The sequence below is a fragment of the Typopeltis vanoorti genome, chromosome 16 (genome assembly GCF_054136105.1).
Source record: "Typopeltis vanoorti isolate ZY-2024b chromosome 16, IOZ_Tvanoo_1.0, whole genome shotgun sequence".
In the NCBI taxonomy this organism is placed as follows: Eukaryota; Metazoa; Arthropoda; class Arachnida; order Uropygi; family Thelyphonidae; genus Typopeltis; species Typopeltis vanoorti.
The window spans coordinates 50858869-50876681 of NC_143564.1; the positions used below are offsets into that span (position 1 = coordinate 50858869).

Genomic DNA, 17813 nt, shown 5'->3' on the forward strand with positions numbered 1-17813 from the left:
TCATCCTTTTTTTTTTTTTTTTTACGAATCTCTTGCTTACTAAGATTACCTATTCATTTGACTCCTACTCTATTTATTCTTCGAACCGGAGGCAGAATAGTTATGTCTTTAACTGAAACGCCCTCTGACACTATAATCAAATCTAACAGTCTTTGCCCTCGAATTCCTTCTGTCACATGCTGCTTGAGGAAGTTTTCCCTGCAACAGCTCAATAAATGCATTTTCATTCTTCTCATGAGATTCTACTGCTACCCAATCAATATTTAAATAATTAAAGTCTCCCATTATAATTACTCTTTTCACACTCATCTTTTCTATTTGGTGATGCATTTCTTCATCATTAGCAATCGATCCACCAAGTCTGTAACAACACCCCACTATGTAATTAGTCTTGTTAGATTCCACCTCACACCAGATGGTTTCAAACTCTCTGCCACATAAAATACTGTTAACAGTAGTAGTACTATAACCATAAGTCTCAACTCTAACTGGATTCAAGTCATCCAATATCAGTAGCAGCATGCCCCCTCCTCTCCTATCCTTCCTAAAAATACTGTACCCTTGAGACTCGATACCGGTTAGTAGGTCTGATTCTGATAGCCAGGTCTCACTAATACCTACAATCTGAGGTCGCAACATATTGACTAAGGCAACTAACTCTATCCCTTCTTTTCTGATACTCCTAGCATTTGTGTACAGACATAATAATCTACCCGTTTGTTCTTTCATATTGTCTTGTCTGCAGTCTGCCTGACACAGTTGGACAATTTGCAGATTTCTATTATTCTCTAATTTCTTACACATATAGGCATCTTTGAACACAAACTCAAAATCGTTCTCTTCTCATCAACATTTCCATATATATATATACCTGATCTCTCATTAGGAGGTCTCAACCTGTCTCCCCCAGGGAAGGAGGAGAAAATCCCCATATAAAGAAACAAAATAAATGTGAGGCACTGTCAAATACCTATACAAAAAAAAAAAAAAAAAAAGATAGTGCATGCCTTACCCTCATCCACTGCTCTTGGTGCTCTCTAAACCAGAAGCATATCCTGCACAATATCTCACAATCTACCTTTGAACCTTAAAACTCATTCACAGCACATTCTAGCAATTTCAGAATAGCACATTTCACTTATCCACTGCAATCCAAGGAAGCATATCTATTTTCCTTTCCCAAACTTTTTACTCTCTTGTAAGAGATAATCAGAGTCCTTGGTATAGTGTCTTGACAATAACAAGTTTTACTCTCTAACTTCTTCCAGAAATCATTTCACATACTGTATACCTAATCCTATGCCAGAAGTCATTTGTGACTAAAAGGACCATCTCTAACTCTTCTTTTCTGTTTCTCTGTTGCATTCATCATGTCCTTTATTTCTGCAACTAGGAAGCTCAAAGCATTGATTCTGTTGTCAATCATAAATTTAATTAGTGAATTACTGTACTACATTACTTCTTTTTTCTTACACTGACTTATTAATATTATTAACAACATACCAGCTTCTGCACTTTTTTGGCTCGTGCCGTTCTGCATATTTTTCTTATTCTATATGAATTTGTGTACATGTTTCTTAACTTTTTCTTTTTCTAACCTCCCTGGTAGATTATCTGACACTTTCTTTTAATCTGAAAATTTCATGTCAATTTTTAAAAGCAAATGATAACAAATATTACAGAATCCAATGGAATTTGCTTTTGATACAGCTGTACTGTTCTGCTGAGTTTTAGGTGCCATTTTTTTTAAAAAAACTCTTAATCAAGCAATTAATAAGTAAATGCACTAAATAAATAAATCCAGTAAAAATGTACTATCTTCAAAAATACCTGCCTTACAGGCACTTCAAATAACATTTCCATACTCAAACTAGAATCCAGGTCGAACCAGACTTTATATACGAAGACTGGTAAGAAAATGTATTGAGGATGTATGACCTTTTCAGAGAAGATGGGGAAAGGGAGAAGAGAAATGAAATCCTCACTTCAGAGACAAAGTATGACAATAGCCACTTTAGGCATCTAGCAAGAAAAGTGGCGTTTCAATTACTAATGTTACCATCTAATTAATTAATTAATACCAAATATATATTAAAAAAGAAATACCTCTTCCTTTTTTATTAGCCAATATCTCATCATCAGGCTGCAGAATGTTAAGGAGGACACCGACTTTGCCATTCCTATTCATTACTAACCAAGATCCTCCTTCTTTCCCAGGTTCCAGATCTTTTCCTATAAAATATATTGATTACATTTGCCTTCTGAAGTAGAAACATTTTAATATTTTAACTAAACTCTCGCGCTCTTATATAGTCAGAAATTTTAAATGCTTTCTTGTTTAATATTTTAATGTCACATTTTAAGAATTGCTTCTTCCTTTGTATATATGTATATACTCTAGGTGATGGTCCTTAATGTGAAGGTCAAAACATCGAGGCTTTTATTTTGGTTTATATTAAACTGAAGTTTTACTCTAACCTGTTAGTTGTTTCCATAATTTTTATGATGAATTCTGATCATCGTGTAAGCATGAGAGAAAGGATTAAAAAGAAAAACATTACAAATCTAGAACACAGATATATAAAATGAAATAAAAGAAAAACAAATGGCATACAAATCACTCCTTCAAAAATATACCAAGGAAACAGAAGAAATATACAAAAACAAAAGAAATATAGTTAAAACCAGAAATATACAGAAAGCCCACCAAGATTCTTGAGATGGAGTTATTACTAAAATAGAAGACATACATGGAAGACAAGACATAGCCTACTAAATATTAAGGAAATTAAATAAACGAAGAAAGAAATAGAGCACAAATCAACATAATACAACAGAAACAATGGATAGAGCATTATAAAAATTAATGGTATGACCCAAATTTAATAACAGAAAATAATAATGAAGAAATTACTACTGATATAGAACCAATAAAGATATAAAAAAATAGAAAATCAACCTAATTAGGCATAAATACAGAGCTTTGGTAATATGACAAAGAATACTGACATCAGAGATTCTTAAAATTAATAAATAACTGTTGGAGGAAATGTGAGGTTCCATTAGATTAGTTAAAAGCTAAGGTTATATCTATATTTAAGAAAGGAGACAGAGATGATTATAGACCTGTGATGGCGAACCTATGACACGCATGTCAGCACTGACACACCTTGGATGTTGAAAAATATTGGTATTCTGATGAAAAAACTAATTTCAGTTTATTAAATTAATTGTATAATATGAATTCACAGATTGTATATCAATGTCGTATTAAATAAATAGCCTAATATGATATGTATAAGTCACCATCTATGATTAAGTAGTTAAATTTATAATGCATGTATGCAAGTGGCACATCAATAATGTCAATATTTAAAAAAAGAAGATGTTTGACACACCTGGGTAAAAAGGTTCGCCATCACTGTTATAGACCATATTATAGACCAGTCAATATCTCAGACATGGTGGTAAAAGTACTAGAAAAATTGATATAAAAAAGAATTCAAGAATGGGTAGATAAAAATATGATACTGTATGGGTCAACATGGCTTTGTGAAAGGTCAGTCATGCCTTAGTAATCTGCTAACTTTTTATAATAGAGTAAAAGCTGAGTTGGATAAAGGAAATGGCTACAAGAATTTTACAAAGGCATTTGACAGAATACCATATGGAATTCTGTTATGCAAATGAGAACAAATGGGGATGGATGTGACACTGGTTAAGTGGATAAGAGGGTGGCTGCTGGACAGATATAAAAAAGTGGTATATGATATGAAGGGAGCAGAATTGACATGAAAACAGGTGAGCAGTGGTGTGCTCCAAGGTTCAGTGCTGAGAATATTACTATTTAATTAATTTACTTAATTTAATTTACATAATTGATATAGGAAATAACTTGAAAGGAAATATTCAGTTGTTTGCTGATGATGCGAAATTAGGTAGACTAACAGTGAATGAAGGCGATGTGGAGAGCTTGCAGGATGATTTAAATATGTTGTCAGTATGAACAAAATATTATTGGTGTCAGTTTAATGTGGAAAAGTGTAATGTTGTTCGTTTTGGAATAAATAGATTAAAAGATGTGTACCATATTAATGGAGCGGTACTTCAGGAAATTTAGTGGTGGTAGACAGAGAGTTGAAGTTTGGAGGTCATATTGCTAAGGTTAGTATGGCAGCTCATAAGATTACTTGGCTATCGAAGAACATTAACAAGTAGAGATAAGGAGGTTGTTATTCCTCTTTACACGGCCTTGATACGTCCACATCTGGATTACTGTGCTAAAGTCTGGTCCCCTGAATTTCTTGGGGATGAGGAAGTGGTGGAGAGGATTCAGAGATGAGTGAACAAGATGACGAGTGGCCTGTGGAATGTTCCCTATGAGAATAGATTGAAGGTGTGTGGATTGCAGAAGTTGGTTGATATGAGAAATAGAGGGGATAGGATAGAAACATTTAAGTTGCTTAAAGGGTTTTATAGGATAGATGCAGGGGAAATGTTTCAGCACTTGGCTAGTGAAGAGGTAACAGTCATATAGAGGGACCAGAATAAGGGGTCATCCCTGGAAGTTGAATAAAAGTGTGGTTAGTAGGGGTGTAAAGACTAGATTTTTTGCTTGGAGAGTTGTGAATAAGTGGAATGGGTTGCCTGAGTCAGATGTGAGTGCTTTGTTTGTTAACGGGTTTACAGAGGAGGTAAGATAGATGGGTCTCCTGCGATGAGTCTTCGGACTCCATGCTTATATTATTATTATTTGACACCTCCAGGGAGTCCAAAGACTCATCGAGGGAGGGCATGCTCTACGACTCTGTTTCCGCCACTCAATCCACCAACTGACCGCAACTATACAAACGTCATTTACCGCCGACCATCGGCACTACTATTTCCACAGACAATCACAAACATCTATGCCCACGGCAGGATCCGAACTCACAGCCCTTTGGCTGGAGAGCGGATATGCTAGCCATTCGGCCAACCAGGCTGCAAGGTTGGCCGAGTGGTTAGTAATATATATATATAATTATTATTATTATTATATTATAAATAATATAATAATAATAATAATATAAAACAATGAAGATGAACTTAAAAAATCAGTTTTCAAATTAAACAAAATAAGCCAACAACTCACAAAAGAATACAAAAATCACGGCATTAAAAAGCGTGCTGGATCCACCAGACCCCACCTTACCAAAAGTGTGACTTTATTTACTTCCGAAACGTAAGTTGTTTTCATGTATATTCTACTAAAATATTATTGTTACTGCTGTGGCTTCTATATTTTTACATACCAACTATAAGCAAATACGTTTTTGTAAATATTTAGAGGGTAGTTTGAGTATAATATCTTTTTTTTTTTTTTTTATCAGATGAGTTATGAGTAGGAAGAACAGAGGTTACACCAGCTTATAGATTACACTTTGACAGACGAGGAGCCATTTAGTGGAGATGATGATAGTGCAACTGATTTAGAATTAGTCTAAATCAGTTGCACTGATTTAGACTAATCATGAGTCTGATATAGAACAAGACTGTGAGGAAGAATCTTAAACAATACATAATCTAATACTGATTAAAAACATATGGATTTCTATAATACACTACATTATTTGGGTGGGTCTGTGGGACCACACCTTACCACTTTTGTTACATTTTCAAACCTCACCAGCTGGGTTAAGGGAATGTTCCAGGGTATTGGGGATAGCATTGGAATGCTTGTTTATTAAGTCTTACAACAGCACAGGTTCCAAGGGAGTAGAAGGAGGATAAAATTGTTCCATTGCAGAAAGGTGGTGATAAGGCTGTAGAATCAAATTATAGGCCAGTCTGTATATCTGGAGGTGAAGGTACTGGAGAGATTGGTGAGAAGTAGAACACAGTATCCTCTGTGTAGTAACAGCAGCATCCTCTGTGGTTTTATCAACATGGGTTTGTCAAGGATGGGAGATCATGTTTCACTAACTTACTTATGTACCATAACAAGGAGATAAATATCTTAAAGAGGGGAGATGCAGAGTGGTGTACTTAAATTTTGCAAAGGCTTTTGATAGACTGCCACACGACAAGCTCTTAAAAAATTGAAACAGATGGGATTGGATAACAGACTTCTGAGTTGGATCAGTGATTGGCTGTCGGATAATTATCAGAAAGTTGCATATGGGGGGGGGAGGGGAGGTGCAGTATCCTGAAAGAGAAAGGTCACTAGTGGTGTGCCACAGGGGTCAGTTTAGGGACCATAGTTGTTCAATTCGTATGCTAATGATATTGGGATAGGTTTAACTAGTGATATGTAGCTGTTTGCAGATGATGCAGAGTCAAGCGGATGTTATGACCTTACAAAAGGACTTGAGTAGATTGCATAAATGGACAGGTAAGTGAAACTGTCAGTTCAATGTTGCAAAGTGTAAGGTTTTGAGATTTGGTAAGCAACGATGGGATGCAAAGTATACACTTGGTGGAGAAACTTTAAAGGAAGTAGAGGAAACAAGATATAGAAGTGATGATGGAAAAGGACCTGAAATTCAGGGGCTAAATTGCACAAGTTTTGAAGACATCATATTGGATAATGGCAATGATGGAGGACCCTGACATACAGAAATAGAGAGGTTATGATGATATTGTATAAGGCCTTGATCAGGTCTCATATGGATTATTGTGCAAGATTTGGTTGCAGGGTTTTTGTGGTGACCAATATGTTGGAAAGGATCCAGAGAAGATTTCACAAAGGTGGTCAGTGTTTTCTTTGGAATGTTTAATTCCACTCACAAACCACTCTCCATGCAAAGAACCTACTCCTCACTCAGAGGAGTGAGTAGGTTCTTTGCATGGAGAGTGGTTGGTGAGTGGAATGCATTGCTTGAGTATGTTGTGAATGTAGACGCATTGAATCAGTTTAAAGCATGGTTGGATGAGCATTGTGTGCAATAGTGCGAACTTCCCATGATGAGTCTCTGACTCCATGGAGGTCAGATGTTAATCATAATAATACTTTTTCCCTATGAAGCGGAAATGCCCTGAGTAAAAGTACTGTAAATCGAATAACTACTGCACAATATGCAGTATATCTTTAATTTGAAGTCATGAAATATTTTTTTGGGGGTAATAGTTCATTTTATGTTTGAAAGATTCTTTATCCATTAGGTAAAAATTCTAAATTTCTGATATAGAATTTTTGAGTTTTTAACAAAACTTTTTGATTTAACGGTACAGTCTGCACACATTTAATTCATTATGAAGATTTCTGGAGACATTCATTTAAGTTAACATTTCAAATTTTAAATAGTATGAGGGGGTTTACAAAAATTAAGGTAAAACTTCTTTTTTTTTTTTTGAGGATGTTTAATAATAGGAAGTTGAAATTATGTACCAAGAAATAAGTGAACAAGCACTACTTCTCTCCACAAAGTCTCCAAATGTATTGATGCACTTGTCCCAAAGAGAGATCAGTTTTTCAATATTAGTCCTGAAGAAGTCCACACCCAGTAACCAACACTGCACTGCCTGATGGCATGAACAAATGGAAGCCGGAAGGGGCTAAGTCTGGAATGTGGGGAGGGGGGGGGGGGTAAAGTTCCCCAACAATTACAGTGCAACCAATAAAGAGTCATGTGAGTGTAGTAGCATTGTTGGGCACCAAAATCATGCCACCTGCCAGGAGTCCTGGTCGTTTGCGTTGAATGCTGGCTTTCAGTTTGTTCAATATTGCAAGGTAAAGCTCTGCACTGGTTGTATTCTCTTCGGCAAGACACTGACCAACAAAACGCCATGGTGATCCCAGAACATTGTGGCCATGACTTTTCGGAGAGTGGGAATAGTTTTGAATTTTTTGCACACAGGAAATTGTGTATGTTTCCAAGTCATGGAGTCTTGTTTGCTCTTTGGGGTAAAGTGATGAACCCATGTTTCTTCTACTGTGACTAAGTGAGAAAGAAAATCTTTGCCTTAGTCACAGTATATTAGAACAGATTCTTCAGACATGTACCCAACACGTGTTGCCTTGTGCTCCTCTGACAACTGCTGGAGCACACCTTGCAAAAGACAAGGACATTGTGAATAATTCTGTAAAGAGTAAATTTTCACTCTTGCCAGTCTTGAAGAATGATGCCATTAATATGCAAAATGTTGTCTTCTGTCTCTTGCTCGATAAAAACTCAATTATAATTGATTGTGCCATAAATGTCTGCTTCTTTGACATCACCTTTTCACCATATACAGCAACCAGTTCACAATTAATGTCACTTGATGAAGCTCCTTTTGCTTGCAAAAAACAAATAACTTCACAGATATTTGTTTTGGACAAGACTGCATTGTAACTACCATCTTGAAACTGGAATTACCAGTGAGGTGATAGTAGTGCTACACTGTGATGGCAGTCTTTTTGAATGTTATTAACTGGTATATCTGTCCACTGTGTTTTATTTCATTCCCTTTCATCGTTATTAAGAAGAAGAAAAAAAAAGTGTTCCCTTACTTTTCAGAAACCCCTCATAATTCTGGATTTTCATTTTTATAATTTTGTACTTTTCAAGTTCTTTCTTAGGACTCATTGTTTATTGTATTTGTACTTTTTGTGTTCTTTACGTGTTATTGTATTTTCTTTGTTCTGTTGTATTTTTTCCCCTAGCAATTTCTTTATTTGATATGATTTTTTTTTGTTTTGTGATTTGTTTTGTTCTACTTCCCACAACATATTTTCTTTTGTTTCCAATGATTTTCCTTTATATTCTTTTGGCAACGAATCATTTACAGCCATTTCTTTTGTCAGTAATTGTAATGTCATATGCTAGGAAATCCAGAACACTATAGTGAAGATTTTGAGATTTTACTATTTGTAACAGAGAGCTCAAAAAAAAAAAAAAAAAAAAAAAAAAAAAAAAAAAAAAAAACAGCATTTATTCTATGGGACTTGAGTCAAGATTTTTTCATAGTTCATTATAGTGCATAATTTCCAGTAGTGATTTTTGCTATAATCCATGTCTATATCAAAATTTGTAAAAAACTTAACTTTGTGTTTGAAAGATTCCTGATTTCTTAATTTTAAAACTGTTCAACATCTATTACAGATTTCATCTTCAACCCACTTCATCAAGAAATGTTAATTTTTTTAAACAAATATCATCACATCATCAAATTCCTGCCATGTACCCTCAAGGGGATGTATAGGATATGATAGTACTACATGAAAAATTTCATCATTGCTAACTTTCTATCTACAATTTTCCTCCAAATCAGTCTGTTACTTGTCAAGACGCCAACATTATCAGATCTTATATTTCTATCGTCTAAGGCACTTGTACCGTACCAATCCACCTATATCTTGGTCTTCCTCTGGGTCTTTTTTCTGCCAACCTGGTAGAGAACACTTGTTTGGCTAATCTTTCCTCACCCATTCTGTTTAAGTGACCATACCACCTGAGATTAGCTCTGCTAATGCATTCCTAGATGCTGACAATGTCAAGTTCTTTCCTAATAACCTTGTTTTTAATATGATATTACCATTGATGCCATCTGTTGACACCTCTAATCTTTTTCAGGACTCTCATATCTGCAGTCTCCAGTCTTTAGTCAAGTGTTTTACTTCTGACCCAGCTCTCAGATCCATAAGTTAACACTGGTTTGAACATTGTCTTGTATAAAGCTAATTTAGTGTTCCGATTAATTTCTCTCTTACTCCATATGAATTTATTCAATTGACTTCCTACCATACCAGCTTTGTTGATTCTGTTATCTATTTCCATATTTAATTTACCATCTTCACTAAAATATCGTGCCTAAGTAGCTGAAATGTTTTACTTGTTCAACAGGTAGTCTCACAACGCAGTTGACATTTTCAATGATTCTGCCTATTTTCATTGTCTTTGTCTTTTTATTGCTGACCTTCATACTATATCTATTACAACAATTATCAATTTAGTCAGGGAATCTTGCAGACTTGTAGCGGATTTATTTAGAAGTATAACATCATCCGCATAAAGCAAAGCACTGACATTAACATCTCCAATTTTGATATCATGTTTAATACCACTTTCCTTCATAACGTGATCCATATAGATAATGAATAACAGAGGGGATAATGTATATCCTTATCTCACACTAGGTTTAACATTAAACCATCTTCCTGTACTCCCTTCAATTCTAACTGCTGACTTACAACTCAAAGACTAAGTATTGCTTGATATAATGCCCCATTGACACCATATAACTGTAGCGTATTGAATAACTTCTCTCTTGGCACCTTGTCATATGCCTTTTCCAGATCGACAAAACTTAAATACAGATCTTTGTTATATTCCCATGCTTTCTCAACTATTTGTCATAAAGTGAACATCTGATCCTGACAGCCTCTATTTTGGCACGAATCCAACTTGTTCTTCACCAAGCTTTTCTTCCACAATTCTTCTCAACCATTTCTCAAGTATACTTGCATAAATCTTACCAGGAACACTCGGTAGGAAAATACCTCTGTAATTCTCACATTCAGTTTTATTTCCCTTTTTATATATGGGTACTATGAGAGCTCTATTTCAATTATCGGGAATTCGTCCCTCTGTCCAGGCCTTCTGAACTATGCACTGAAGCCACTGCAAGACTTTTATACCACCATACTTCAGAATTTCTGGTCGAATATCATCTACTCCTGCTGCCTTTCTACATTTCAAGCCTTTGATGGCTTTTTCTACTTCAAGTAAGAATATGTATTCCTGACTGTATGCCTGTTGAGTGCTTTTTACCACTTTGCTATCACTGCTTGTTTCATTTAGCAATTTTTTGAAGTAATTACTCTGTACTTCAAGGCTTGTCAGGACAAAATTACACGTGATAAAATTGCACTGCAAAAATTACACGAGGATGACATTACTCAGGGAAGAAATTACACATAGATAAAAATATGCTAAGAAAAAAATTAAAAGGAAAAAATACAGAAATAAGAAATTACACATAAAATAAAATTTACCAAAAATTGTACAAAATTTATAACCAGCAAGGGGTAAATCACTAGTGCAGATTTGGGCAAGAGGATTAGGGAGATGGTTGAGTTGGAAACTCAAAATGATGTAGTGATTAGCTACTCTAATTAGTACTTACCTCAGATTTACAAGGAATAATTTCCTAAGGTTACACCTTTCAACAATTGTTAATCACCATGAACTGCTCAAGAATTTCTAAGAATTGTTTGGATGAAGGTATATAAGTAAATTTTTGTCTTACATTCGTCAGTTCTAGTTTAGTGACTCGTAATACAACTAGTGTATGACGTACGATGTAATAAATTTCGCGATTAATTTTTTAAAATTAAATTTTTAATTTACCCATGGCCGATTTTGAGTACAGTGTTAGTAATAAAGGTGGTCAAATTATAATTTACAAAGGATTTGAGTTTGTTCGTCACCGTGAAACTGCTATAGGAACTATTCATTGGTGTTGTGCAAAGTTTAGAACTTTACATTGTCGATCGCTGCTCCATAGCAGAGACAAGATTATCTGTGAGTCTTCAGAACTGTCATGTTAATAGGACTTTTGAAACTGAAGCTCATCAACTTGTAAATCAAATGAAAAGAAAAATGTCGAATCCAGGTGCAACGGCTTGTGCAATTATAGCTAACAGTTTAGTGACTGTATCAGACGGATTAAAAATGTGCCTACAGAAGAAGAGCTCCATGATGAGGCAATTAAATAGATCCAAAGCTACAACAATCGGAAACGTTCCGGCAAATGCAGATAACAAAAATTTTTAAATACCAGAGAAGTACTCTAAATGGATCATTCATGATTCTGGGGCAGAAGATCCAGAATGTATAATACCAATTGGTCACAAGACTCTTCTAGATCACCTTGTAGTTATGAATTTTGGCTAGCAGATGGTACATTTAAAGTGGTTCCGGAAATATATTATCAGTTATATAGTATCCATGTCCAATATGATTCAGACGTCACTTTTCCTTGTCTACTGGCTCTTCTACCAGGTAAAAAGGAAGAAATATACGTGAAGATGCTGAACATGTTACTGGAGAAAATTCCTCAAGCTCGACCACGAAAAATTTTGACCGATTTCGAAACAGCAGCAATGAATGCTTTCCGTACGTGTTTGCAAACATCGAAATTGGTGGCTGCTTTTTCCACATATCACAATCTATTATACGCAAAGTAAATGAACATGGACTAAAATCTCTATATGAATCCAATCAGTCATTTGCAGTACACATTAAAATGTTACAATCACTTGCACTTTTACCAGTAGAAGAAGTGTTAGAAACATTTTTAGAAGTTGCTAATCTGGTTTTTAATTTAGACAAATATAATAAACAAATCAAACAAGTTTTCCTTTACTTCGAACGTATTCGTATATTCGAGGTCGACAGCTCAGGAACGGCACTCATAGACAACCTCTATTCACTATTTCTACTTGAAACCATAGACACTCTACAGCCAACCGTATAGCTAGAACTACAAATTATATCGAAGGATGGCAGTATGGACTTCAGTTGCTCTTTCAGTATTCCCATCCAACTGTTCGGAAATTTTTGAATAACATTGTTAAAGAATTATCTTTACAACATACAAACTATTTGCAGCATTAACTCGTCAACGAAACTCAGGACGTCGTAGGTACATTTCGTTAAAACAATGTATTTCAAATATTGAACAAAATTACGAATCTAATAGACGAATGGATTTTTATGTTGTATAGCTTATATGACTTAGTGTTTGTTTTTTATTATTTTTTAAAATAAAAGTAATTTTTTCAATATTAAGAAAGTTTATGTGTTTAATTTAACAACAAAATACCAATAATATTTTAATCGAATTAAACTCAACAGGTAGGTCTTATAAAGTATTACAAAATTAACGGAACACTTATCTGAAAATAAATATAAAATTCATCATAAAAATTTAAAAACTCTAAAGTAAAAAACTTTGGTGTGAATATTCAAATTTGTGTAATTTTTTCTTAGTGTATTTTTATCTATATGTAATTTCTTCCCTGCGTAATTTTGGCAGTATAATTTTATCCCGTGTAATTTTAACATGTAACCACTTCAAGGATATCTTTTTTCTCCTATTTTCATGTCACCTTTATCATCTCAAACTCCTTTTACAGCACTCTTTCCTCTATTTCTAAGCTTCTTCAACAACCTCCAATATATTTTGCCATCTTCTTGATATTTATTGTCCATGTTCTCCCATGACTTTTGTTTAGCTAGTTTTACTCAGTGTTTAGCTTTCTTACATTTGTCTCTGTATACTCTAAGAGCACAAGCTGACTTATTTGCCAGGAACCTTTGATATAATTGACTTATTTGCCAGCAACTTTTATTTGAACATGGTGTTAGTAATAACCAGTCAATGTCCTGAGCAGAAATCCAACAGGTATTTGCCATTATTATTAGCTTTGCTCTTTTCTCCAAATTTTACCAAAATATTTTTGTATGTATGACAATCATTTCCTACTCTGCTATTTAGATCCCCAACAAGGACCAACTTTTCCTTTTTCATTGTGTCAGTTGCTTTCTCTAAAGCCGCAAAAAATTCCCCCACTTCTGCCTTAGTAGAACCTTCTGTGGGACCATAGGCACAAATAAGTCTCATTGTCCAGTTCCACATTTTCATATTTGCCCACATCACTCTACTTGAAACTGCCTGCCATTCAATAAGATTAGCCTTGTATTTTATTACTATTACTATTATTACGGGCAACTCCAGGGAGTCATTTGACTCATCGAGGGAGGCCCCAAATCATATTCATCACAACTATTTGACATTCATACAGTATCTATCATACCTCGCCTTAAACCCATTCACTGTCACAGCATCCACCACAGACTCAGGGAGGGCATTCCACTCATTCACTACTCTAAAAGTAAAGAACCCAGCTCTAACACCTTTACTAACCACACTTTTGCCCAGTTTCCATGGATGTCCCCTAGTCCTCCCACAACCAGCCCTGTTCTCAAAAATATCTTCTGAATTAATTTTATAGAAACCCTTCAGTAATTTGAATGTCTCAATCATATCTCCCCTCCTCCGCCTATCAACCAATTTTTGCAACCCACAAATCCTCAACCTGTTCTCATACGGTTCATTCCACAGACCTGCTATCATCTTGGTCACTTGCCTCTGGATCCTCTCCACCTCCTCCCCATCAAGAAGAAACCTAGGTGACCAAATCTGAGCACAGTAGTCTAGATGGGGTCTTATCAAGGCTCGATAGAGAGGAACAATAACCTGCTTGTCAACGTATTCTTCAGCAAGCAAGTGATTTGATGAGCTGTTTTGGTCACTTTTGCAATGTGTCCCCTAAATTTCAATTCCTTATCTACCAACACTCCTAAATCTCGTGCCTCATCAATTTCCTGGAGCAGGGTTCCACCAATGCAGTAAACTGCCACCAATCTTTTCACCCCAAAATGCATAACCTTACATTTTGCCACATTAAACTGACATCCATTCTCCTTAGCCCAGACCTCCAATCTATCCAAATCATCCTGCAAAATTTTGACGTCATCTGCATTCACTATTGCCCTACCCAACTTCACATCATCCGCAAACAAATGAACTGTTCCTCTCAGATCATTTCCTATATCATTTATGAACATAGTATTCAACACAAAATATTTTGTGTTAAATACTATGGCTACTCCTTCTTTTCCTTGATTGTCATTGCCTGAATATAACATTTTGTATTTATTGCTCAGAAAGATTTCACCAGTTTTTGTCTTTTTTGTTTCAGTCACCTCTATTATGTCGATCTGGTACTAATCTCTCCTCAGCTAGCTCCATTTCTTTGCCATTCAGGCTTCTTATGTTGATAGTATGATAGTACTTTAACTCTATTGATGATGAGTTGGGGTGTGTTTTCAGATTTGTTCCAGTAGCTGACTTTTTGCTGTTCACCTTGGTTTCCTGGCGAAAACAACAAGGGGGCCTGGTTTAACCAGGTGACCCCCTAGCAGGCATGAAATTTTGTCATGTTATACTATCATTTTGTATTTTGGTTTTAGCCAATAAGAATAAAATTTAGCTAATTCGGATAAATCCCAAATTGCCAGCCCATCGTCGTTCGTTCAGTAATGAGGTACACAACAGAGTGCACATTAGGTCAGAAGCCCTGGTGGGTTCTCCGCATTCCTTTAAAGGCTATGTGGAGGTCTCCTCTCAGTTATACAGCTTTGACCCTTAAGCACCCCTTAAACACTTACCAGTATCCTATATATGTGCTACAGAAATAAGTCTTTGAATTCAGTCCTAAATTGTAATGTTAAAACATTTCTCAAAATATTCTATACTAGATTGTGGACATGAACACAAAATCAGTTGCATTTGATATTTTTGATGAGATAACTATATTAATAATATAGTTATATTAATAACTATATTATTCCATAATTTAACAGGTGCTGCTTTTCTTCTTATTTTATTATTTTTTTTTTTTAATCTGTCTTTGAGTAGGTAATACTCTTTAGCTCTAACTTCCTGAAAATCAGTTGGTAGCCAGTCTCCATTATCACAACTGAAAGATGAGTGCATTTTCTAGCAGGTGTGGATAAACAAATCAATGATAAAGATACATCTAACTGGTGTATTATCAATTATTAGTAATATGTCATCATACTGAAAGTCAAGAACTCAATGTATGGTCAATAGTTAGTGCATCTTTGGCAAATGTTTTTAGAGAAAAATATGATTACTACTTAAGCATTCTCCAGGTCATATAATGCTTAAGTGTCTTTCTATGAAAACATTCGCCAAGGTACACTGACAACACCTGCTGGGAGCCCAGTCCACACTTTCTCATGTCATGAGAAGAATCTGGAAGAGTAAGACCTAAATGAAAGAGGCCCTTTTCTTCAAGATTTATTTCATAAGTTACTGTCCAAAATACACGGAATATTAGATTCTTTTTGTTAATTTCTAGTATAACTAATACTCTATTTAAATCATAAACAGTTAAACAACAGATGTGATATAAATCTGGCTTAACTGGTTGTCTTTCATTATCAATAATTATAGAATCCTATCTAAATTCAAATATAAAATTATTTTTTTTTACCCCCCCCTCCATATTAGATAGCACATGGCTCATTATTTCATTACAAATTTGTGGAAATTAGATAAGCATCTCGGTATTTCTCATACTTATATAATTTTTGATCCAATATTATTTATCCAATATTTCTCATACTTATATAATTTTTATCCAATCCAAATATGATCAAATCCAAATTTGATCATATTTAGATTGGATAAAAGTTCTTAAAAGAGATATGCTGGGTTTAAAAATTTTGTGCTGGCTGCAACCAGTCCGCTATCTCACTAGTCAGGTGTCAGCCTGGATGTAGTATCATCGATGTTGAAGCAAATACAAGGTGTGATGATTAAATTCCTAGAATGGTCCAAAGCTAATGCACATATGGCAAGTCAGGCAGAACCAGGCAAACCTGCATATTTGGACATGTCCATGCTATTGCCTCAAATTATATCAAAACAACCAAGTCATTCACAAACTGTGGTAGAGTTTGCACATATATGTTTGTCTTCAGTGAGCAAACAGAATTTATAATAGTGCATTAACATGAAGTTTTGTGCAAAGTTTGGCAAAAGCACAAGTGAAACTCTAGACATACTAAGAGCAGTTTATGGTGATGCTACGATAAAGTCTGTATCTGAATGGAATAAGCAGTTTAAAGAAGGAAGGGAAGACAATCACAAGCTCAATCACAATCTCATCGAACATGTGATAATGTGGAAACATTATCACACCTATTAATTAGCTGGGACAGTAAAGATTGGTCGATTAGTAGTTTCTGCTACTAATGGCTCACACAAAAAGTTATGAGAGAAATTTGAGAATGAAAAAGTTTATGAAAAGATAGTTCTGCAAATTTTGGGTGACGATCAAAAGGAAGTGTCTTGATGTTTGTTATGATCTTTCTTCACAGTTGGCAAATTCTGATAGTTATTACTGGTGATGAAACCTGGTATTTTCAGTATAACCCTGGAACAAAACAAAATGCTTGGAAGGTTGTGGGGCTTAAAGGCCTGTTAAAGCCATTGGGATGGGATAGATTCTTGTAGAAAGGCTTACACGCTGGTTAAACATAATAATTAAATACTTAAGGAATTGACAGCGTATACTAGAAATATAAATTAAATCAACTTTAATATATACTTCCAATATTTTGGCAACATCACATTGCCATTTTCATGGGAACTTAAGATAAAGATACATGTTCGCAAGTAACATAACAGCAAATGAGAAATGAAGCGAGGAAGCTACCGTTTTCCTAAAGTCCCGATGGTGCCCCCTAGTGGACTATATTAGGTGTTCTTGGCCTTTGTGCAGAAGTTCTTCTGATGTATGTTTCCCAAATTTGTTGAGGTTTGCATGTTCCTAAGGGCTGAGGCTGATTCCATGAATAGTCTTTCATATTTGAACTTGCTGCAGTGTATTACTGTGGCGAGTATCCAGAGCATGGTTTGCAAGCCCAGAGTGGCTGTACTGGTGAAATCGGATGTAGTCCTTGTGTTCTGAGATCCTGATATTTGCTGTCATGCCTGTTTGGCCAAAGTAGGACAATTTACAGCTGCAAGGGACCTGGTATACACCAGGTAGGTCTTTAGTGGATCGGATAAGGAATGCCAATTTTCTATATGGTCTGGGTCAAATCATGTTTTTTTTTAGGATTTTGTTGATTTTTTCGGAGGTGCCTCGGATGTAGGGAATGGTGATGGATTTCGAGTACCGTATATTTTTGCGTATAATACAATCCATGTATAATGCGAACTAGAAATTTCGTTTGAAAACTAGCCCTAAA

The 17813-nt window shown here is 35.2% G+C and overlaps 1 protein-coding gene across 2 annotated transcripts in view; it reads right to left on the bottom strand.

The window, feature by feature from the left end:
- The window catches only part of LOC150098013 (transport and Golgi organization 2 homolog), a 160260-nt gene that overhangs the window by 111956 nt on the left and 30491 nt on the right, over window positions 1-17813 (bottom strand). For both annotated transcript variants that reach the window (XM_090406381.1, XM_090406382.1), the window contains exon 3: window positions 2107-2232. In XM_090406381.1, coding sequence (XP_090262507.1) covers window positions 2107-2232 — 126 coding nt within the window. The remainder of the gene's footprint in view (window positions 1-2106; window positions 2233-17813) is intronic.